The sequence below is a fragment of the Schistocerca americana genome, chromosome 3 (assembly GCF_021461395.2).
Source record: "Schistocerca americana isolate TAMUIC-IGC-003095 chromosome 3, iqSchAmer2.1, whole genome shotgun sequence".
Classification (NCBI taxonomy): domain Eukaryota; kingdom Metazoa; phylum Arthropoda; class Insecta; order Orthoptera; family Acrididae; genus Schistocerca; species Schistocerca americana.
In genome coordinates, this window is record NC_060121.1 from 775,880,906 (window position 1) to 775,906,142 (window position 25,237).

At 37.9% G+C, this 25,237-nt stretch overlaps 1 protein-coding gene across 4 annotated transcripts in view; it reads right to left on the bottom strand.

Annotated features, from left to right (window-relative positions):
• Positions 1 to 25,237, bottom strand: part of LOC124606742 (ankyrin repeat and BTB/POZ domain-containing protein 2) — a 651,374-nt gene that overhangs the window by 265,276 nt on the left and 360,861 nt on the right. For 2 of the 4 annotated variants that reach the window (XM_047138775.1, XM_047138774.1), the window contains exons 1-2: positions 23,224 to 23,926; positions 9,559 to 9,670 (exon numbers count right to left, since the gene is read on the bottom strand). In XM_047138775.1, coding sequence (XP_046994731.1) covers positions 9,559 to 9,670; positions 23,224 to 23,768 — 657 coding nt within the window. In that variant the 5' untranslated portion in view covers positions 23,769 to 23,926. Of the gene's footprint in view, positions 1 to 9,558; positions 9,671 to 23,223; positions 23,927 to 25,237 lie in introns of those variants that run through there. The other 2 variants (XM_047138777.1, XM_047138776.1) reach the window with 1 other exon arrangement.

The following is a 25,237-nucleotide window of genomic DNA, read 5'->3' on the forward strand; positions in this document are numbered from 1 at the left end:
AGTCAGCCTTTGTACCTTGTACAGTGTACACATGTATCTTTCTTTGTGCTGAAATATATGTATGTATACACATTTATGGGAACAGTTTGTTGCGTATACAGTTATCCATATTCCCATTTCCCATAGATTTAACGTATCCGCACAGAAGTTCTTGTGAGCAATTTTATCAGTGTCTTTTATTGCTTGTATGATTGTCAATCAGTACGGTTTCAAATGCAAAGAGTTTCTCAACACATGCTAAACAGTCATATGTGGGATTTGCAGTTCACAAAATGTATGTGAGGTTGATTTTGTAGGGTTGTTGACAAAATGGTGTCACACTTGCTCAAAGACATCGTCAGATGTGCTTGGTTGACCTGATGATTTCCCATGTCTTACCGAGCACCTTGTTTATACAAGACATTTATGCCGCTTATAAATTGTAGGCCTACTAGGAGGATCTTTAGCATACTTTATGTGGAAATTATGCTGACCTGTTGTTGCCAACTTTGATTCTTCAAACCAAAACACACAGCTAGCTCACTCGGGGTCCAGTGTAGGCAGCCATTTTTAATGCAACTGCCGCTAGTGCTCCTTATGATGTGATTCGACACTAGCGAACTACATGAGACGTGGTATATTTCCCTACAAATTGACACTGAAATCACCTCTGTAGGTACTGTGAATTAATTTAAATGAATTTTTAATGCTGTAAAGTCCTTTATGAAACACCCTGTATTGTGGTCAGACATAGGGCATAGTTTCTGCATTACTTTGTACAGTTTATTACTAGAAGTAAGAGTGCTCTCTGACATTCAGGGTCTGTTATGTGACTTGCCTTGCAGTGAAGAATAAAATGACATAAATAGACCTCCCAATTCTTGTTTGCCTTTTCGAAGTAAGCAAATGGTTGAGGGGGATGTAATGATGCAGCTGCAGACTGTTGTTGCCTTTTCAGTAATTCCTGCTGCTGCTGTTAGAATTCTCACTTTTTTCCTTGCTATTGCTGCAACTGTTGCTGCTGCAACTGTGACTGCTGCTGCCATAACTTTAGAAACTTGGGATACTGCTTTACAGTGAATAGGTTCATCATGAGACATCAATTTTTTGCAGAATCTTAGAACATATTCTGAGCTCAAACATAAAGAGGCATCTTGAACAGAATGACCTCCTCAATGCCTGTTGGCATGGATTCTGAAAACATCGGTCATGTGAAACCCAACTCACCCTTTTCTCACATGAAATTCTGAAAACTTTGGATCAAGGTAGACAAGTAGATGCATTTCTTGATTTCTGAAAAGCATTCGACTCAATAACACACCTGTGTTTATTGCCAAAAGTTTGATCATATGGGGTGTCAAGCAAAATTTGTGACAGGACTGAGAACTTTTTGGTGGGGAGGACATAGCTTGGTCTCTTGGATGGAGAGTCATTGTCAGTTGTAAAAGCAACTTCGAGTGTGCCCCAGGGAAGTGTGTTGGAACCCTTGCACTTCACACTGTACATTAATGACCTTGAAGACAATACAGTAATAACCTCAGACATTTTACAGATGATGCAGTTATCCATAATGAAGTACTGTCTCAAAGAAGCTGCATAAATATTCAGTCAGGTCTTGATAAGATTTCAAAGTGGTGTAAACATTGGCAACTTGCTTTAAATGTTCATAAATGTAAACTTGTGCATTTCACGGAACGAAAAGATGTAGTATCCTTTAACTATAATACCAAAGAGTCACTTTTGGAGTTGGCCAACTCGTACAAATACCTTGGTACAACACTTCATAGGGATGTGGTAGAGTTCAGTTTATTGGTAGAATAATGGGGAAGTGCAATCAGTCTACAAAGGAGATTGCTTACAGATCACTCATGTCACCCATTCTAGAATATTGCTATAGTGTGTGGGACCTGTACCAAATAGGACTAACAGGGGATATTGAACATATACAGAAAAGGGCAGCACAAATGGTCATAGGTTTGTTTTGCCCATGAGAGAGTGTCACAGAGATGCTGAAGAAACTGAACTAGCATATTCTTGAAGATAGACGTATACTATCCTGAAAAAATCTACTAATAAAGTTTCAAGAACCAGCTTTAAATGATGACTCTAGGAATATACTACAACCCCTTATGTATCCCATACATAGGAATCGTGATGACAAGATTAGAATAATTACGGCATGCACAGAAGAATTCAAATAACCATTCCTCCTACGCTACATATGTGAATGGAATGCAAAGAAACCTATCTGAGGTTATTACTGTATCGTCTGCAAGGTCATTACTGAACAGTGTACTGGTACAATAGGATGAACCCTCTACCATGCACTTTGTGGTGGTTTGCAGAGTATGGATATAGACATAGATCAGAGTGTCCTCATCACCACATTTCTGTCCTACTTGGAATAAGAAGAATACAATTTATGATCATTGGTTGATTGGTTGGTCAGATAATTTGGGGGAGGGACCAAACAGCGAGGTCATTGGTCTCATCAGATTAGGGAAGGAGGGGGAAGGAAATCAGCCATGCCCCTTCAAAGGAGCCATCCTGGCATTGGCCTGAAGTGATTTAGGGAAATCATGGAAAATCAGAATGGCCGGACGTGGGTTGAAACGTCATCCTATCGAATGCGAGTACAGGGTGCTAACAACTGTGCCACCTTACTCAGTATGATCATTCACACTGGCGTTCATACAAAGTTCATTGGAACAGTCAGCCAGTTCCTGTGGCCAACAATGATGGAGCTACCCAAGAGCAAATTCTAGAGCATAATAGAAGTGTCAAAGCGTGCGCAAACAGTCCAGGGAACAATCCAAATAAAAAATGTAAACACAGGCATGATTAGTCACTCTATTATCATAGGCTCAAATCAAAGGCTTCAGAAGAATGAGAGAACAGCTGGACAAGTGCAGGGCTGCAGTATTTACCAATACTCTTGCTTCAGCAGACGAGCCCAATACCACATCTTCAGTGGTAACACTCCCTACAGGAATAAGATATAATAGAGCTGCTAAGCCGGAGTGTCTCTGATTTGTCCTCCAAATTGATATTCACATTTGGCAGATAATCCAAGTCATTGTCAGATACTAAAATCACCTTGTTCCCATATCCATCCTCCTACATAGGAGTATTATGCATGTCATGTGCCAGTGCTTTTTACAGACAGCAAGCTATCTATATGTGTATCAAGTCTGGATGAAATTGTTCCACACGTTCCACATTCACCCTTTAAATGTCACCCCTTTCCACCCTGACCCTCACCACCATTCCCATCATTAGAGGTCAATTTTCATCAGCACTGCTATGGTTTAGACCTGGAAACACTGAATACCATTTATTCACCATTCTTGATTATTTTTGCATCACCCATTTCCACCGCATATCCCACACCAAACCCCTAGGGGTAAAATGTCATTGGAATGTTGGCCAATCAGACTAACATCACCAAAACTATGCACTCAACACTAAAGCCAATTGTTTTAAAATCAAACCTTCACACAATCCCCTAAAGGTGGAAGCAATATTTTATCTCAATAGATACTAAAACATATGTGTACCTAGTTTGGCTGAAACTGCTTCAGCTGTTACCAAATCATGCTTATATATCACCACTTTCTCACCCCCACCCCTACAAATAGAGAACATACAGATGTCTTATTCACATGGTACTTATGGTACCTGAGTTTTGTTAAAATTGTTGCAGCCAATCTGGATGCATGCACGCATGTGGCTTTTTCCCAACAAATGTGAGCCAAACTTCCTCCTGTCCAGGTTAATACCTTTTTACTCATCAGAAACGGTTATTCCGTCAGTTGTAGCTGAGAATTTCTTTTCAAGTAATCCTTTAACTCTCACATTTCAGACTAGTTTAGCCAATTAAGCATTTAAAGTTCCGATTCGTGGCAAGAGTCAATATTACATTTCAAAAAATAAGGCTATGTTATTTTTATTTTCCTGAAATAATATTCTCTTCTTACATTTTTGCCTTATTTCCTATTAGTTAATATGAGATACTGAAGAATTTTTTTAAATGCCCAGAATATTGCTAGTTTGTTAACTGCTGGCAGCTGATGGGAAACCAGTGCTCCGACCAGTGGCAGCCACAGGGATGCCAGTGCACCAATGGGCTCGGCCAAGCGACAACATCCTAGGTGATGTGCAGTTGGTGTCTAGGTTGGAGTCCAGCTGGAGTCCTAGGCTGCACTGGGTTGACACACAGTTGGAATCCAGGCTGCACTGAACTGCTGCTGGTGAATGCTAATGATATATGGGCTGCAGGGTGTACCTACATAGAGCCCAGAGTGTAAGCAGACGTTATCGGGCAGTGGTCGTGCAGTGCCTTAAATAATCTAGAGGAATGATTTCCGTGGATGACACATCATGTGCAGACATGATGTGGTCAGATGCTCATGCTGTTGGCAGGGTATGTTTATGCCTCTAGCAGAGCCCACTGAAGTATGATACGTACACCGAGTGATGTGGTACAATGTTTACAAATCCACAGGTTGTTGTTGTGGTATGCCAACGTTTAGCAAACGTGCGGTGTTTTCAGCTATGTGTGGCCTCCTTCACCAGACAACAGCAGGAGTAAGGCAACCTGCTGGCCATAGGTGTATGCACCGGCAGTGGCAGTGGCCAGGTGACTGGCCTGATCACAATACTCCTTTCCTCTTAAAAAGATGGTAGAATCATCGAGGTACTGATGGGTGTAGCTACAGTGGAAGGACCACTGGGATCTTGTCGAGGCATCAATGGCCTTCGGGAGATTGGCTTGACTGCTGGCAAAGCCACAACACTGATAGGCTCAGCCAAAGAGAAGATGCCCTTGTGGGTGGAGACAGTCCAGGGCAGTGGGCACATCACAGATGCCAGAAGAGAATGGGTCTGTGATGTGAACATGCCAGAGAAACAAGACATATGAGGTGGCAGTGCCAGTGCCAATGACACAGAAGGAAGAATCAGATTGGAAACTTGCACAGAAATTGGCACCAAAATTAGAGATGAGCACCTGTGCACAGATGAGGCAGACAACAGGAACACAAAGACTTGTCCAGAAGACAGTGTCAGATCAGGTAAGTAGGCCATGCCAGTGGCAAAATAAAGATGTGCCGGCATCAGAAGGGATCACACCAGTAGCAAACATGTGTACTGAGTAGACACAAAAATTGAAATCTGAAGGCCCATCTGAAAGTTAACATTGAAGCAGGTAAAGATCTGTACCGGTGGGAGTAGGAGCTATGCCAGTGGCAGAGTAGAAGCATCCATACCACTGGCAAAATTGAAAAAGGTGTGGCAGTCCAGAATGAAAAAGCAGTACCAGCAGCAGACTGGAAAAGTTCATGCCAGCAGCAGAGTGGACAACGTCATGCTAGCGGCGGAATGTAAAAGCATGTGGATGGCTGAATGGAAAAGCTGTGCAGGCAGCAGAATGGATGAGCTAGACTGGTGCCACAATGGAAAAGCCGTACCAGTGGCAGGATGGAAAAGCCGTGCTGGAGGCAGAATGGAAAAGCCGTGCGAGCAGCAGAAAGGAGAGCCATGCTGGTGGCAGAATGGAAAAGCCATAATGGCAGTGGAAGGGAGAGCCACATCAGCAGCAGAATGAGCTGCACCTGCAGCCGTAGGGAGAGTGGCACTGGTGGCAGAAGAGAAGGCTGTGCTGGTGGCAGAAGAGCAGTTCCAGATGGAGAGAAATATGGGCCAAAATTCCTGATGTGGTCGTTATGATGGTATTCTTGACCGAAGCCACTACTATTCGGTCGAATAGCTCCTCAATTGGCATCACGAGGCTGAGTGCACCCAGAAAAATGGCAACAGCACTTGGGGACTGGATGGTCACCCATCCAAATGCTGGCCATGCCCAACAGCGCTTGCCCCTCCTATCTGCATCCTCCTCGGAGGATGACACGGCGGTCAGATGGTCCCGGTAGGCCACTCGTGGGCTGAAGACAGAGTGAGTGAGCGAGTGATGGCAGCCACTGGATAGTCTGGGAAGGCACAGAAAATGGTGACCAGAAACAGTGGTGTGGTGTATGGTGCCGTCAGCTTGGGTGGAAGCATGCTAGCCAGTGGGATGTCGGCAGAGCACTGACACTCAACAGAAGATGAGGACTCAAATCTATGACAGCCTCTGGATTCATAATGGTGCCAATAGGCTCAGTCAGGGCATCAATGCCCAGGGAAGGCATCGCAGCAGTCGAGCCCAAAGCTAGCAGTAACAGATGAGTGCCTCGGGAATGCTGATAGAAGCCTTGTCACCTGTTCGTGACGTTGAGCCGCCCTTGGAAGGAAGGATGGCAATTGATGCAAGCTTATGACTAAAGGCAAACAGCATCAGCTGGTGTCTAGGATGGAGTCCAGTTGGAGCCCTAGGCTGCACTGGGTTGATGTCCAGTCAGATTCCAGGGCTGTGCTGATCTGCTGCTGGGGAATGCTGCCAACAGAAGGGCTGCAAGATGCAGCTGGCCCAGCGCCCAGGCAGAAGGATTTCCATGAGGTGATACGTGACGTACAGATGCAACATAGTGCTGTGCTCACAAAACCTTGGCTGGATGTGTGCTCTGATGGCGGGTGATGCTGATGTCTCTACAGGAGCCCGCTGAAGTCTGGCATATGTACAAGATGATGTATTGCTGTGCACACAAATTGGCAGGTTGCTGTTGTGGTCCACCAATGTTTAGTAAGCATGTGGTGTCTTCAGCTGCATGTGATTGACTCTAGCAGACAATGCCAGGAGTACGGCAACCCAATGGCCACAGGTGAATGTGTCGATGGTGACAGTGGCCAGTTCACTGGCCTGGCCAAAATAGTTTTCATGTAATGCCACATAGTCAAATTAATGTTTACATAATGTAATAGACATAAAGAGACTTAATTGATGTCTTACAATTTAATTCAACATCAATAAATCCATATCGCTCATTCTTTTCACAATAGGTTTCTGGTTGAACAGCTGAAATCTTGCACCATGACATTTTCAATAATGGATGGGTAAACAAATAACTGGGTGTTACTACTCTCATATATGAGGGCTAACAACATCATAAATCTTCTGATCTACCAAAAACAGTGATTCTAAAATAAAGCACTTCAGTAACTAAATAAGTGGTGCTGCATCACTGGATAATTCCAGTGTGAGCTGGAGAATAAAGAACAATAATTGTACTAGCAGTATTAGGTTATTGGGTGGCTCTAAGAATAGTTCCCTCTTATTGTGCACAATTAACAATAGCTGTAAAAATAGCTCACACAGGGGGGGCAGGGAATGCTGGTTAAAATCAAGAATAAGCTGACTTCATTAACAAATTCAGGTTCCATGGAAAGTAACAGATTCACTCATGTAGGAAGCACAGCAGCTAATTCTAAAAAGCAATTGTCTACGGAGAGCAAAGGATTGTGCATCAATCAATTTGGTGCTTGGATGGAAGTCTTTTAAATGTTTAAATGAGAGCTAAAACAACACTAATCAGGGAGCAAAAAATATGAAAGTTCAGAACAAAAAGGAACTGTGGAAATAAATCGTTTGCAGATTACGAAGAATTTAAATTGAAAAGAACACTAGCAGAATGCTTAGAAGATGCAACAGATCTACTGAAGAGACTGCCTATACTATGCTTGTCCATCTTCTTTGGGAGTACTGCTGCACAGTGTGAGATTCTTACCCAACAGGATTAACAGAGTACATCAAGAAAGTTCAAAGAAGAGAAGCACATTTTGTATTATTGAGAAATAGTGGAGAGAGTGTCACTGACATGATACAAGATTTGGGGTGTACATTATTAAAACACACGCATTTTTTCTTGTGGCAGAATCTTCTCATGAAATTTCAATCACCAACTTTCTCCTCCAAATGCAAAAACATTTTATTGACACATAGGGAAAAATAATCATCATAATAAAATAAGGAAAACCAGATCTCGCACAGAAGGATACAGGTATTCATTTCTTCCATGCGCTGTTCACGATTGGAATAATAGTGACTTATTGCGAAAGTGGCTCAGTGAATCCCCTGCCAGGCACTTAAGTGTGATTTTCAGAATATCCAAGTAGATGCAGATGTTGATGTAGATAAGCTTGAAAAGTGGTACTAAGAACCCAGTGAAAAAAAGAATAAGTATTAAGCACCTAGAAAAAGCAATCAGAAAGTATTTGTACACTGAAACTACAATTGCAGGACTCCATAAAACTGTGGATGACTTCATGCAAGATGCAAAATGTAGGTAAGCTATAATTCAGGAAGCTGATAACAAGCAGTAGATACCCTATAAAACCTACAATGTTTTCATGTGGAGAGTAATTCTGGTTGTGATATAACTAGTGACATTTTTGTATAGTTTTATATAATATTTTCTCCAGACTTCTGTCATATCCTAATGTGTATGAAGAAGCCACCTTCATTATTCTCTGCCATCTGTGTGTGGCACCACTTATGATGGCCTGAGGTTTTATTCTACTGTCATTTATGATTATCCATTTTTTTACTTGATTCTCTATGTCAATGAGTATTCTTTTCTTTATTCTTAACTTTTCCTTGTTTTCTTTATCTTTCTCTCTAATATTCTCTTTGTTTCTCCACCTTTGCAAGTGATAATATGATTCATCTATCAGAGCCACTATTATATCTGTGATCTACTGTTTATTTCTCTTGCTGTTTCTACGCAGTGAATGGTTTTGTTCTTCGTATGATCAGTTTGTGTACTCTATCACTTGGTAGATCAGGCTCTTCTGAAATGGAAGCCAATTTGTCTGGAAGATTCATGCTGTGTAAAGTTTCAGCTTTTCAACTGAGTATTTACTTCACAGTTTTATGTAACAATTTTCATTCATATTTTATAGTATGGAAAGCAAACTATTCTATGCTTTGCTATAGTATTAGCAAGTTAGATTCTTATGCATATAGAATCTATAATACATAGTATACATTCTTCCACTGGCAAGCTCCAAGTAGACAAACATTGAGGGTGATATTTAAAACTTTGTAGAGATGGATGATTATTGGTTATCAGTAGAAAGCTGCTTATATGTATCCAGTCTATTCCTTCCCAGAACATTTCAAAAGCTCTTTCTCAACATTGGTCACTTTAGTCATCTTATCTTACTCTGTTAGCTAAATGTTTTCATTTCCTTAATACTGTTGCAAGAGTTTACATCCAGACTAATAATACGAAATACACTAATTTCATTTTTTCTCTCATAATTTCCCATCATTTGATCTATTGCTGTGACAAAAGTGCAAGAAAGTGGATAACAAGTATACTTGTAGAATACATACTATAAATAAACTGGAAAATAATCTATTTCTCTTCACAGAGTGGTCAGATAATAATTTTTAAACCTTTTATAGGTGGATACATCCCAGCAGGGATTTGAGTTTTGACTTGACTCCACTGACTGATCTGATATTCAAGAAAATTGACAGCGACTGGATCTCAACAATAATTCAAATTCTTCATAACGAGATAAAAAAAATAAGGTCCAATTTTACCGCAAGAATAATTACATCTATCTAAAGCTAATGGAAAATTTCATAAGAGAAACAAATGTGATTAATATGATGAAAGTTATTCATAAGATAAGGACCTGAGAAAATTCATGGTGGCCCACAGTACTGCTGGCCTGCTGCTGTTGCTGTTGGTGCTGATACACTGCATATCCTCCACTTGGAAGGATTTCTCTGCTTCCACCTCCCGGCCTGAAAGAAGAAAGAACTGCAATGAACAATCAATTATTTCACTCAATTTCCAAACGTTTCGTTTGCCAGAATTTGTATCAGTTTTAACACTAATACAGAATAATAAATTCACTTGCCTTTATCCAAATAAAATCTGACCTGTAAACTACTTCTGTCCTCCACCATACGCCTGTTACAAAGCTAACTTTCATAACTTATCATTCACTCAATTCTCAAGAAAGAAAACTAAAATCTTGTTTTATTTTTATGTGATGCTACAGATAAAAGTAATATTCCATTTAAAACACATTCAGAAAGTAATCTGACTGAACATCTAATCAATTGTTAAAAATAATTCAAAATTATTTAGCAAATTTTAATATTATCTCATCAGCATAGTTCAAATGATTTCAGAATGCTTACTCCTATCTTCTAATACTGAAAGTAATCAGTGAAAACACATCTGCATCTGGATCTTGTAATACTGCATCTACAAGGACTGTTAGAAAAGCATCAAACTTTGCTCCGCCCCCCCCCTCCCCCCCCCCCTTCTCCCACAAACACCTGATTATTTGAATCCAGCACACTTGCAAGAGCTGACCTTGAACCTTCATGCACTTGCGTGAATTTTTCCCACATGTTGATAGCATCAGTTGCTGGCAAACAGCAGTTCAGTGGAGTAGTGTATAGTGTTTGTGTTGGTTTTTCATTGTAAGGAAAATGATGGAATTACTGGAGAAGTGTTACTGCATCAAATTTTGCCAGAAACTGCAGCCATGCGGAAACCATTTGAAAGATTCAGACAGCTTTGAGTGCTGATGCTATGGGCATTAAACAGAGTAAAGAGTGGTACAACCAGTTTAAAGATGGCTCCACATCAGTGGAGAGTGAGTCATGCTCTGCTTGGCTGTCAACATGCCAAAACGACCAGATCATTGCCAAAGTGCATGCTGTGGTGAAGCGGGACCATCACGTGACTATCAGGGAAATTGTGGCAGAGATGGTCATCAACACTTTTTCAGCACATTCTGTTGTGTCCAAAGATATGGCCATGATGAGGGGGTCAGCAAAATTCGTGCCTAAGCTGCTGATGACAGAGCAAAAGCAACCTCGTGTTGAAGTCTCACAGGCCATGCTGGACTCAACAAACAGTGAATCCGACTTAATGAATGCCATAATCACTGCTGAAGAGTCTTGGTTGTATAAGTACAACCCAGAAACCAAATCCCAGTAATCACAGTGAAAGCATTCCTCGTCACCAAGACCAAAGAAGGCCTGCCAAGGGCGCAGAAATGTCAAAGTGACACTGACTGCTTTCTTCGACTTGTGTGATGCACCATGAATATACACCACAGGATCAAACAACCACAAAAGAGTACTACAGGGATGCCCTCCATCACCTACATGATGCTGTGTGGTGCAAGGGAACTACTTTGAGGGTAATTAGGTGTCCAACACTCCAGATATGCCGGTTTGTGTTTCCTGGCCAAAGATCAGATACTTTTCTAATGGACCTCGTACATCTATACTCTGCAGACCACTGGGAAGTGCATAGGTGGGGGTATGTCCTATTGTACCAGTTATTAGGGTTCCTTACTGTTCCATTCACAAATGGAGTGTGGGGAGAATGATAGTCTGAATGCTTATGCGTGTGCCGCTATTATTCTAATCTTGTCCTCACTGTATAAGATGATCTTGTTATGCAATATGAAGCAATTACCTGTGAGACAAACGTAGTACTTGAATTTTTAAGTGCCATAGCAAAAAGCATACATCAGTGCCACTGATTATAGCAGTTTTTGCTCCAAATTGAATATGTTCACACAACTGACACATAATTTGCAAACACTGTATTTCACTTTATGTTCTTCTAATCTGCTCAGCTTCATATAACTGATTTCATCAGAAGCTGAAAAACATCTGTTTCACTTTTCTTCTTCATTTGCTATCAAACCTTACAATTAACGAAAATGAAGTATGCTGTGGGTGTCAGTTCGTTACACAATAAAAATATTTCTCATATTTCACCTTATCATATTTATTAGGACTTCACACAGAATCAGTAACATGGTAATAAACGCACTAATAGCTGGGACTGTCTGTGGCTTTGCCAGAACATTCATAGTGACAGCGAAGTCATGTCAATAGATGATAAATTAAAGATTCAAACGTGAGTGCTGTAATCATCTCGTTGTCCACCAGAGATGCAGAAAATGATCTGTTACTGCTCTCTGAGGATATTGACCATCAGTCATATCATACATCACAGGTGGCACCACTGCAGCCTCAACCCGTTTTCACCATGAGTAGTGCTGCAATAAAGCAACTGTAACTCTTCTCACCCCCCTTCCTGGGAAGACATTATCCCACATGATGTAAACTGATTGCCATTGACTGGGTTTAAAACAAGAAGTCCAGCCCCAGAATCAGCAATCTATAATAGCTTTGAGCAAATAATATACAATAGATATGCCGGCTTGTTCTATTAGGTTGACTACTGGCTGTTTACTCGAACAGGATTGTACTTCACTTCAGTCAGCAGTATAGTGATCACATTGGGATAATGTTGTGTGGACTTGGTCTGAATATGTGTACCTGTTTGGTGTAACTTGTCAATAATGTTTTTCAAAGTAACAGCCTTTTACAGTGAGTACAATACAGTCTTTTCCACCCTGAGAATGTGCGACTACTGAAAAAGAAGGAAGCAAGATTATGGTTTTATCTCCCTTTGATAATTGGATTAGGGAAGGATGTCCTTTCAAAGAAACCATTCCAGTATTTGCATAAAGCAATTTAAGGAAATCATGCAAAACCTACATCTGGATGCCTAGTCATAGATTTGAACTGTTATCCTCCCAAGTCCAGTGTCCTAATGACTGCACTGCCTTGCTCAGTACTGATCTGGCAAATCAAAAATTCAAATAATCAGGAGAATGTCAACAATAAGAAAAAAAATAATATACTGTGTAAACTGACAGTTTATTCCCATTGTTAATTATGCACAGCAATACAATTATTCACACTGAAATGAGAAACAAAATTTGTAAAATTTTTGACCTAACATTTGAATGTAAAGAGAACATGACTCCCTATAAGTCATATCACTGCAAATGGCTTTTGTCTGAATTTTCATAGCCAAACAAACCGTGGGAGGTGGACAAATGAGGTATAAGACTGAACAGTGTGAAGTCTAATTTTATAAAAAAGGGTTTATTTTCTTGAAAGTGAGAAATGTATTTAAGAAAATACTTATACAGTAATTTAAGGAAAAAAGTTTGTCCAAAATTTCACTGCCAAAGAAAGAATGAGAGATGGACAAATTGATGATTGTGAGATCTAGTTTCGCAAAAACAAAATATTAAATTTGCTTAAAAGCAATCTGCATAACTAAACTGCGCATGGATTCTTCTCCGAATTTTCATAGTCGAAGAAGAGTGGAAAATGGACAATGGGGTATCAAATGGACCAGCCTAAGTCCAAGTTTTGCAAAAAAAAGTGTTTAATTGCTTATAAGTAATCAACATAATTAAGAAAATTGTAATTAGTAATTTGAAGCAAATTTTTGTCCATATTTTCATAACCAAATGAGGAGTGGGAATTGCATGAATGGGACATCAAATAGACCAGTTTTGCGAAAAAGGATTTAATTGCTTGAAAGAAATCAGGATAATTAAGAAAAACTTAATTATTTATTTGAGGGAACAGCGAAACATTTCATGAACATTGTTGCTACCTATGTAAATGAAATGTAAAAAGGTTCATCTCTTCAAGGCCTAGCCATTTTGCACATAAAAAGCTACATCAGTGTGGTGTTTAACTGTCAAATTGACATCCTATGAAACAAGTACTAAATTCAGAACATTCTGAAAACAGAAGACGCTAGAAAAGTGATTATGTAAATGCCTCTATGGTAATATCTCAGTCGCAGCTCTGTACATAAGTACTGTTCTTCCTGCAGCCATTAACAACTCACAGTTAAAAGCTGACAAAAGTGGTGCTAGCTGTCAGGGATCTTGACCATACGCCTAGTAAACATGGAAGACCTTCCAGCAACACTGAAGGCAAAGAAATCTGTGAGACGGACCACAACAGAAAAGATAGTTCAGAAGCTTGGAATTATGTGAAAGAATATTGGGATAATTATTTACTGACGTTAACACTTTCCCTACCAAGTCTTGCCCTGTTTGTGATTGCCAATGTTTTCACATCTTTTCATTTGGCTTCATGCTTTCTGAACAAAAGTTGAAAATAAAAAGTTAGGAATAATAGAATAATGTTTTTTCAAACCATTTGCCTAAAAGAAAGAAATAACGCAAATTAGAGAAATATTTGTCACTCCAAATTGTGTTTATCAAATAAGGTGCCAACTGAAAATTTGATATTCAGTGTTTAAATTATAATATCAATATTATGAAAAGAAAAGTTGCTACTCACCTTATAGTGAGTCGCAGATAGACATTACAAAAAGACTGTCACAATATAAGCTTTCAGCCAACAAAGCCATTGTCAAAAATAGATGACAACACACACACACACACACACACACACACACACACAGACTCAACTCACACACACATGACTGCAGTCTCTGGTAGTCCTTTGTCAAAAATAAACAACACACACACACACACACAGTCTTTTTTTTTTTTTTTTTTTTTTTTTTTTTTTTTTTTTTTTTTTTTTGAGCCTATCTGCGATTCCATTCTGGATTTTCCATTGTTTCATTATATTATCACAATTTTAAAGAGTACCAGAGGATGTTTATCTGGTGGATTATGTAAATAATGCAGTCTGCTGGTTTGTGGCCTTGATATATTTCTATCATCTATGCCCAAAGGTTTAAAAAAGTTCCAACAGTTTTCAATCTCAAAAATGCTTCAATAGAGAATCCTTTAAATAGCAGGAAAGATTATGCATGCAGTGCTCAAGGTAATGTCTCCTTTAAAAGCTCGTGTCATCATCACTGTTCCTGCTCTCTTACTTTTCCCGATAAAAAAAGGAAATGATTTTAAACATTTTTCAAAGCTGTATGAAACAGTTGGCATTTATTTTTTATTTTTTTATAGAACTTTTTAGGCCTAAGAAATTATAAATAAAAAATTTCATCGACTCATACTGTGTGTTCATTGTTAGTGTGCACCACTTTCCTTCAATGCCTTATTATAACTTATTTTCAGGCTTTCTCTGTAATGTAATGGCTAATGTTGTGTAGTATTGGAAAACATGATATAATCCAATACACATGTATATTCCCATTCATGATTCATCTTGTAATCCTTGCATTGTTTTTAAGTTTCACTTTAGTACTTTCCTTTTATGACTATTTTTCTCTAATTTTTCTTTCATTTATATACGTCATTCAGTAATTTCAGAAACTAATAATGTCACTCAACAACGAGCACATGTGAAACAGTGCATTGCTAACATCATTTAATTCATATAACTTGCATAAAAAGATATCAGTTTTGTAAAAGCTGTATTTACTGAAAAGGTTAACACACTAATTAATGTTCAAATTGATGTGGGTGAATGTTAAACCCGTTAGCAAATAAGAAAAATGTTAAACTGAGAGAAGTGACAAACAAGTGTGAAAGATTTAGTACTGGTAACTTTGACAAAACAAAAATTACAAACAGTCATTGTAATTATGATAGTTTAAAACACTGAGTAAATTTTAATGTGACTCTTATAGTGGAATTACATGAGTTACAAAATTCTATTTTAATTATATTAATTACATCTTAACAAAGAAGTAGATTTATTTTCACTTCAAAAACTAACACAGGGTGACATGGCGACATCTGCAATGGTCAGTTCAGAACAAATTATGGTTGATTATATTTGGTCAGTTTAGTAGTGTTTTATGAAGGTACAGATTGGTCTCGAATTTGTATGTAAAATAGAATTGGTGGAAAGTTGTGAATTTATCTGTCATATCTAGAATAAAAATGGAAAGAACTACATCTGAGTTATGTTATTTGATTTAAGGATCTTGAATATGTTCATTCAGCATGCAAGTTAAGTATGATTTTTATTGTTGTTGTAACGATATCCATTTCATCACTGGCATGTGGTGATATATTTTGGGATGATTTGCAAACAAAATCAGCCACCAATTTAAATTTTTCACAGTATTTAAAATCTAGTAATGTTAATGATGAAACAATGATTTATGTTAGAACAAGCACATTTGCTCTATCAAGTTCTTCCATCAGTTACTGAAGTATGTCTACAGAGACACACAACTAAATATCATCAGCAACTCAAAGGTGCTTCAGATATGTTCCTTTAACATTAGTTCCTTCTTCCTTATCACACTTAACAAGTTTGATAATTTCCACTAGTACTGCTAAGAGCAGTGCTGATAGTATGAAATCCCTTTGACTGGATCTTCTGTCAGTTTTGAATTTTCCACCATCCTGATGTAGCCTAATAAAAATTTCAACTCTGACATACATATTCTATATCTACAACAGTCCCTGAAAAACCATTGTGAAGTGCATGACAGAGGGTACTTTAATTGTACCACCTTTAGGACTTTTTCTTGTTCCATTCACATATGAAGTGCAGGAAGAATGGCTACTTAAATGCCTCTATCTGCACTGTAATTAGTCTAATCTTGTCTGTGCAGTTCATAAGGGAGCAATCCATATGGGATTGCAGTACATTTCTATATTCCACACCTAACGCTGTTTCTTGAAGCTCTTTACGTAGGCCAGTTCAAATTTTTTTGCATTTTTCTAGTGGGTCAAACAAACATCTGACCATTCATGTTGCCATTCTTTGTATAATTTTAATATGCCCCATTAGTACTATTTGGTGTGGATTCCACAAGTGTTTTGTATGCAGTATTCTTTGTAGACTGATAAAATTTCCCCATATACTACCAATGAATCAATGTCTACCACCTGTTTTAGCTACAACTGAAACTATGTGTTTATTTCATTTTATACATCAATTAATTACACTCGCTATATAAGCACATAGTTGACTGGTTTCAACTACTTTTTTGTATGTGCACAATTTTTACATTTCTATACATCACTTTCAAATTATATCAAGATTTGACTGCATGTTTGGACAGTTTCTTTTCAGACAGTATTTCAATATAGATAACTGCATCATGTGCAAAAATTTTGAGGTTACTATTAATATTGTCTGTCTGTTCATTAATTCACAACATAACGTCAAGAGTCCCAAGAGATTTCTCTGGGGTGCACTTGAAGTTACTTTTACACCCGTCAGTGACTCTCAGTCCAAGATACTACGCTGCATCCTCTCTACCAAGAAATCATCAATCCAGTTCCAAATTTTGTTTGATATTGTATGTGATCATACTTTCATTAACAATACATCCTTTGGTAAATTAACACTAGTTAAATAAGTACAGTCTATGGCAATTATAACAGATATGTTGAACCTCGTGCACATGACACTAATAAGTCTACAATTTTCTATCCTCTTTCTTGCGAGCCAAACAATTTCAGATTATTTCTAACTTCAGAGAACTGTCTCCTTTCACAAAACTTCTGTAAATGAGTTCTCATGTTTCTTTCACATTACTTTGCCTCCAATTTTAATTGTTTCTCCTGAAACATCATAACCTTCCAGAACTATTCCTTTACTCACATCTCTGTTGACTTTATAAACTCCAACTAGCATTACTTTCAGATTGACATTGTTTTTATTATTACCTAGCTCTATTTCTGATTCATTTCTCTAACTATACAAACTCTACAATATTTAGAATAATTGGACAATTTTGTCTTTGCTGTTAACTACTGTAACAGCCACCATAACTAACGAAACACAATGTGTGTCCAATAAGTTTTTGTTTTGTTTTTTGTGCCTTCTTATTGTTTTGAATTGTGTTTTTAATCATATTTTGTTGTACATTCTTACATGCTCTCAGAGATATTTCCAGACAGTTTAGTTTAGTTCAGGTTGTTCTATAAAGTTGTAATTATCTTTTACTCAAATGTCTCAGCTTATCTTTAACAGCGGCCTTGTTCGACTTGAGAGTTTCTTTTACTTTCTCCATAGCTACAATGTTTTTTGCTACTTACTTACAGTAAATTAAAATTGTGTCTTTTGCCAGTGTCAGCATAATCTTTATTTTCCAAGATGCTGACCTTTTTGCTTAATTTCGTCTGCTGTGCTCTCTGTCCCCTAATAAATTATGCACTATGTTCCAGATTGGTACCGGTACACTTTGTTTATTTCTAACTTTGTGTTTATTTTTATTTTACATGTTACTAGCCTACAATCACTTTATATGAAAATTTTATTTAAAGTAATCACATCCTACATAACTTTTAACTCTACTTGGTGCTTGCCACGTGCATTTTGCATTCTTTTCTTCTGAAATTCAAAGTTAAGGACAAATATTTTCCTCTCAGCACTGCTACTAATGTGTTACCTTCACTATTTCTCTATCACACCCAAAGTAACACAATGAAGAATCAATATTTAGTTTTTGTTCTACTTTCACATTAACATTATCATTTTATAATGGGTTTAGCTGTCATTTATTAGTTTCTGTGCTAGCTCTACTGCGTACCCAGAATACCTAGTAACAATGGAGAGCAAGTAGAAATTTGCACCTATAAAGATCTAAGAGCATGTACAAAGAGAGAAACTGACAACTCTAGAAAGAATGAGACAAAGCGTGAAATCTCCAAGCATAAGTGCTGAGGCAGTCCAAAAGAAAGGCTAGTTGAGCAAAACAAAACTGCATCAGAATATCATGATAAACTAAAAGAAGATTAACTACTTTACATCAAGGGACATTAATGACGACTGGCTTAAATCATGTTACAAATTATACAGCAAAATTCCAAGTAAATTTATCACAGCATTAATGTGTACATACTTTCAAGGAAAAATAAGCTACTCCAACAAGGAGTTAATAACTGTTTAGAATGTGGCACAAAATGAGACGTTGAAAATGAATCACATAAATTCCATTAAAGGTAAATAATTTGCCACTCCGAAATAGCCCCTGGAATTGCAGACAATACTAGTAGTTATGTCGGTAGATAAAGCATGATATGAACAGTTCCCAGAAAGAATAAGGGAGGAACTAGGTCTGTGTGAAAAATACTTGCCAGAAGAAAAGATGAGGTCATGAGGTATGTTAATGCATATCTTATAACCCTCCCCCCCCCCCCCCCCCCCCATGAACCATGTACCCTGCTGCTGGTGTGGAGGATGAGTGCCTCAGCGACACAGACACCCATATCATAGGTGCAACCACAATGGAGGGGTATCTATTGAGAGGCCAGACAAATGTATGGTTCCCGAAGAGGGGAAGCAGCCTTTTCAGTAATTGCAGGGGCAACAGTCTGGATGATTAACTGATCTGGCCTTGTAACATTAACCAAAACGGCCTTGTTGTGCTGGTACTGTGAATGGCTGAAAGCAAGGGGAAACTACAGCCGTAATTTTTCCCGAGGGCATACAGCTTTACTGTAGGGTTAAATGATGATGGTGTCCTCTTGGGTAAAATATTCCAGAGGTAAAATAGTCTCCCATTTGTATCTCCGGGAAGGGACAACTCAGGACAACGTCTTTATCAGGAGAAAGAAAACTGGCATTCTACGGACCGGAATGTGGAATGTCAGATCCCTTAATCGGGTGGTTAGGTTAGCAAATTTAAAAAGGGAAATGGATAGGTTAAAGTTAGATACGGTGGGAACAAGTGAAGTTCGGTGGCCTTATAAATGCAAAATCAAATAGGGGTAATGCAGGAGTGAGTTTAGTAATGAATAAAAAAATAGGAGCCCGGGTAAGCCACTACGAACAGCATAGTGAACACATTACTGTAGGCAAGACAGACATGAAGCTCATGCCTACCACAGTAGTACAAGTTTATATGCCAACTAGCTCCGCAGACAATGAAGAGATTGAAGAAATGTATGATGAGATAAAAGAAATTATTCTGATAGTGAAGTGAGATGAAAATTTAATAGTTATTGGGGTCTGGAATTCGATAGTAGGAAAAGGAAGAGAAGGAAAAGTTGTAGGCAAATATGGAATGAGGGTAAGGAATGAAAGAGGAACCCGCCTGGTAGAATTTTACACAGACCATAAATTAATCGTAGCTAACACTTGGTTTAAAAATCATGAAAGAAGGCTGTATATGTGGAAAAGGCCTGGAGGCACTGTAAGGTTTCAGATATAGATTATATAATGGTAAGACAGAGATGTAGGAACTAGGTTTTAAATTGTAAGACATTTCCAGGGGCAGATGTGGACTCTGACCACAATCTATGGATTATGAACTGTTGATTAAAAATGAAGAAACTGTGAAAACATGGAAATTGAAGGAGATGGGTTCTGGATAAACTGAAAGAACCAGAGGTTGTAGAGAGTTTCAGAGAGAGCACTAGTGAATGATTAACAAGAACGGGGGAAAGAAATACAGTAGAAGAAGAATGAGTAGCTTTGAGATATAATAGTAAAGGCAGCAGAGGATCAAGTAGGTAAAAAGATGAGGCATAGTAAAAATCTTTGGGTAACAGAAGAAATTAAACAATGGAAAATCCAGGATGGAATGGAATGTAACTCAGCATCTCCGCTACATGGGTTACAGAAGAAATATTGAACTTAATTGATGAAAGGAGAAAATATAAAAACGCAGTGAATGAAGCAGGCAAAAAGGAATGTCTGAAAAATGAAATCAACAGGAAGTGCAAAATGACGAAGCAGGGATGGCTAGAGGACAAATGTAAGGATGTAGAGGCATATATCACTAAGGGTAAGATAGATACTACCTACAGGAAAATTAAAGAGACCTTTGGAGAAAAGAGAACCACTTGTATGAATATCAAGAGCTCAGATGGAAAACCAGTTCTATGCAAAGAAGGGAGAGCAGAAAGGTGAAAGGAGTATATAGAGGGTCTACACAAGGGCGATGCACTTGAGGGTAATATTATGGAAATGTAAGAGGATGTAGGCAAAGATGAAATGGGAGATATGATACTGCATGAAGAATTTGACAAATCACTGAAAGACCTAAGTTGAAACAATGTCCTGGGAATAGACAACATTCCATTAGAACTACTGATAGCCTTGGGAGAGCCAGCCTTGACAAAACTCTAACATCTGGTGAGCAAGATGTATGAAACCAGTGAAGTACCCTCAGACTTCAAGAAGAATATAATAATTTCAATCCCAAAGAAAGCAGGTGCTGAGAGGTGTGAAAATTACTGAACTAGGATCCTTATTGTTCTTATTATATATTAACAATTTATCTTCAGTGTACAATAGCAAGGCAGTTAACTATGCAGATGACTGAATAACTGTCACATTGGAACTCAATGAAAACAATCTATCACTGAAATGTTCTAGTGTCTTAAACTGCTTGACAAATTACTGCAGAAGTAATTTATGAGGCTCAAACCTCAATAAAACAAGCATGAAGTGCTTTCAAGTACATTACCAACACGATGGAGTGCAATAAAATAATATACTGTAATATAAATGACATCATCCAAAGGGGTACATCAGAAAGGCCCTACTAAACATATCAGACATCCATGTTCACTTTCATCTGGATTGCAGTTGTACAATGTTTTCAACAGTAAATTACAATTATGATACAGAAGAGTGACAGAGCAAAACTTACATAATACACTTAAACAGTCATGAACAGGAGATGCCACTGGTTCAGTTATTCCATGCAAAGGAAAGTAAGTATGTGAATAAAAATAGATAAATTGAGTTGAAGAAGAAATCTGTTTCCACAGTCATCGGCTACTTTAAAAATTTAAGGAAAAAAGGATAAATAGAATGTAGTGGCATGCCAGAATTGAAGATATTAGAGAAAGAACACTAGCTCACTCGAAGATGCTGAAGAAAGCAATAGGCTCTGCCTTGTTTACAGATCTACCCTAGCATTTGCCTAAAGTGTTTTAGAAGAAATCATGCTGGTAGCAGAATAATCTGAGCTCTGCTTATAAATGCAAGTTCATACTCTTAAGTATTGCAATAGTGAAAATGCATATTATCTCTTTAATTCTAAAATTAAATGTCTACAGAACGTGGAGGCTAAATCCTCTGATTCATTCATTGTGTTTACATAAATACTTGTAATTTAATCTGTATGATAAGTGATGGTACACCTTCCTTATAATTATATGACAGATTTCACCTTGCTTCTTGACATCCAGTGCATTCAAAAGCTTAAGGTCTAAGGTTAGAACATGTCAAGTAACCACAGAGAGAGAGAGAGAGAGAGAGAGAGAGAGAGAGAGAGAGAGAGAGAGAGAGAGAGATAGGCGCCGTCAGTGAAATGAGACTCACGAGTAAAACCTCTTCTTCATCAAAAGGGTAGCCTATACTAACTTAATTTGGAGTCATTACTACTGAACATATGTAATCGAAGTTCTGTTCAGAGTAACTGTTATCATTTACCAAAGCTCTTTGTCTCTGGAAGACTGTCACTTGTTCAGTATGTTTTACTGAAATGGAGGGGACTGATGACCTAAGATGTTAAGTCCCATAGTGCTCAGAGCCATTAAAAAAAATTTACTGAAAGAATATGTAGTGATAACCTGCAGGAAATACTGTAATCTTCTAAAACATTACACAGACACCATACTGAGGATCCCCCATACTAGTTATCACATGCCTGTAACTGCTGTTAACATGTAATATCCTTCATTGAGTGAAATGTGTGGGAAATAAAATGTTAGGGTGCTGGCATTTGCTTAGTCCCAGTTCTACATCAACAATGGCAGACTACCTTTACAAGAAATGCAGATAAATAATTTCAATTGCACACAAAAAATTCCAGAAACAAGACATGTTCTAGAAGACTTTGAGGAGCACTTGTTGGATATCCTACATCTACACACATTTCAAAACTGCCTAAAGTCCATAAGAGAACAGTTTTCATATAATATGAGTGCCAAAATGTTTCTAAGGGATGTAATGGTTCCACGTTTTCACACTGACATAGTGCATGACTCTTCCATATACGAAAATCAGTAATGTTTCACACATTTTATCATCATATTCACTGAAAAGAACACAATTTAAGATGAGATGACATCCTCCAAAAGTCATACACTTGAATATACCAGCACTCTCCTACAAAAAATAAATGCCATTAACTGACTCACCCCTCCAATTCTAAGCTTTCTCTCTTTCTTACATATTTACCTCCCTTCTTTCCACTTTTTTTCAGTTGAAATGTGATTACAGCTAGTGCTGAACTAACATTCATTATATGTAACATATAGTTAAAAATATAATTAACTCTAAAACAGTAGTTCAAAAATACCCACTACTACTAAGCTGTACAGCAAAAGATGTCTTTTCAAATAATTTACATTTTTACAGATTCTATAATACCAACTACAAAATATGTAATCCACCACAATCAGGATTCAAAACTATGAACACTCACATGAAAGCTTCCATCTGGCATTAGTCTTAAAAAGTTGCATCCTCATGCAGTAATCTTGCAAATCATGAAATATCAATTAATTGTTATGCCAGGCTGTAGATGCCCTCCTCAATTTCTTTGAATTTACAGTTTTTTTGTTGCTTATTTCTCAAAAACTTACCCAATGTCTGGTGAAATTTGACTGCTGACCACTGATTTATCTTCAGTAGCTGCAAGAGATTCTGACAGTTCTATGTTTTGTAGCTTCTCCATTAAATGATCAATATTTCTGTCATGAGAATCATTCACTATAACTCTGTCCCCAATTTCTATACGATCAATGCTAGGTATTTTAAGTATGTTTTCATTTAAAAAATTACATTTGCACTCACAACTAAAGAAATTGTCACGTTTTGTTTCACAGTAGGTGATACTGCTTACACTAGCTGAATCCGTTTCTGAACTACTTTTCTCACTTTCACTATTTATGTTCAACTGTTCATAAGAAGTCTCTGGATTGTAAGAATACCCACCCTGTGATTCACAGTCTTGATTGATTTCACTTTCACAGTTTGCCATTGACACGCAACTAGTATTCTCACTGTCTGCATTGTAAGTTCCACTTATTAGTGGATTTTTAAAGTCTGTTACAAAATTTCGTGTTCTATGATCGACATGACCCGAAGAAAACCAGCCTGAACACAAATGCCACATATTACTGCCCATATCTACCCCAAGCCTTTGTTGAAATTTTTTAGGTGTCCTTGACAGTTTCACTTTAGGTAAAAACTTCCTTTGGGGTTTTATAAAATAAAATGTTTTGTCCAAAATAGACGAAAATGAACTAGTTTGCCTGTCTCGATGGATAATATCCTTATGCTGTACGCCTTCTTCAGGTCGTCTAAGGATGAAATTACTATTTGACACTTGTGAATGCATAAAATCTCCATGAAGATAAAATCCATCGAGTTCCTTGCATAATACACACTGGCAATTATGATTACAAGACATCTCTGGTTAACAACAACAATCTCATTTTTGTAAAATGCTCCAGCTATACTTAAAAACAGATCTGAATCAAAATTTTCATTTCCACTCAAATGGTACATTCACTTCACTATAACTGCAACTACAATTTCCTACAATAGTCACATTTAACATAAATCTTGAGAAAGCCAAATGTCGTTATTATTTCCTTCATATTATGAACCGAAAACTGAAAAACCATTTACACAAATTCCCAATCCATTAGCACCAGCAAGAGACTGACACTGTCACACCACACTGAGTGCACTGCACTGGCAACTGTTCCTGCCACTGAGCTCTCAGGGCTCACTGCTGGCTGAAGTCAGAAGCAGGACTACTCAAGGTCTCAACTTCCTCCCATTGTGCAGCAGCTGGCTTCTCCCGGTGTGATGCCCTGGTTCCAGTTCTACACTCACTCAAGGTTTCTCCTCAGACCCAGACCTTGGGGGCATTCAGGAAAGGAAGCCAGACCACTTATACTGCAATTACAGAGGAGGAAGTACACTTCCTTCTGAACAACACTTGCAGTGTTACATGCATCTGTGGGAAAAGTATCAAACCCTGTAATAAGCTAAGGAGTACATCTAGCACTGTAGTCAAAAATGGTTGTTAATTATTTGTCAAACACAGAGCACAGTTCAGATTTTCAAAGATTAGCCATCCATTTAAATTGATTGAGTTTATCTCTCAGGGAAGTGCTTGTAAGTGGCAAGATAATATTGAATTTCTCAATGCTCTTCATTTTTTGACTTTGAACACAAATTCATAGAATTTTGTTTCTATTATTTTTTCTCCATCTGCATCTATGTTAATCACTAAAAAGAGTGTGGCAGAAGATACTATTATTCTATTATGTGTTGTATTTTCTCTCCTATTTCGATGAGGCATGAGATAAATTATAGCATTTGTGAGTGTATGCACAATGTTACTAGGTTACCAGTCTCATTTTTAAATTAGCATTCTTCTACATGAGTGTTCTGTAGTGGTCTGAATAATGTTTGTGCAACCCATCCTGAAAGTTGTTCTTTGATTTATCAACGTAATTATTTGCAAGATGTTTTTCTTTGAGTGCCTGTCACTTGAGATTAATCTGTCATACGTAGTCTTATAACCATGCCTGGATTGTTTTCTGTTGTCTGACTTTCTAGAATTTACCTTCCAGTATTGTC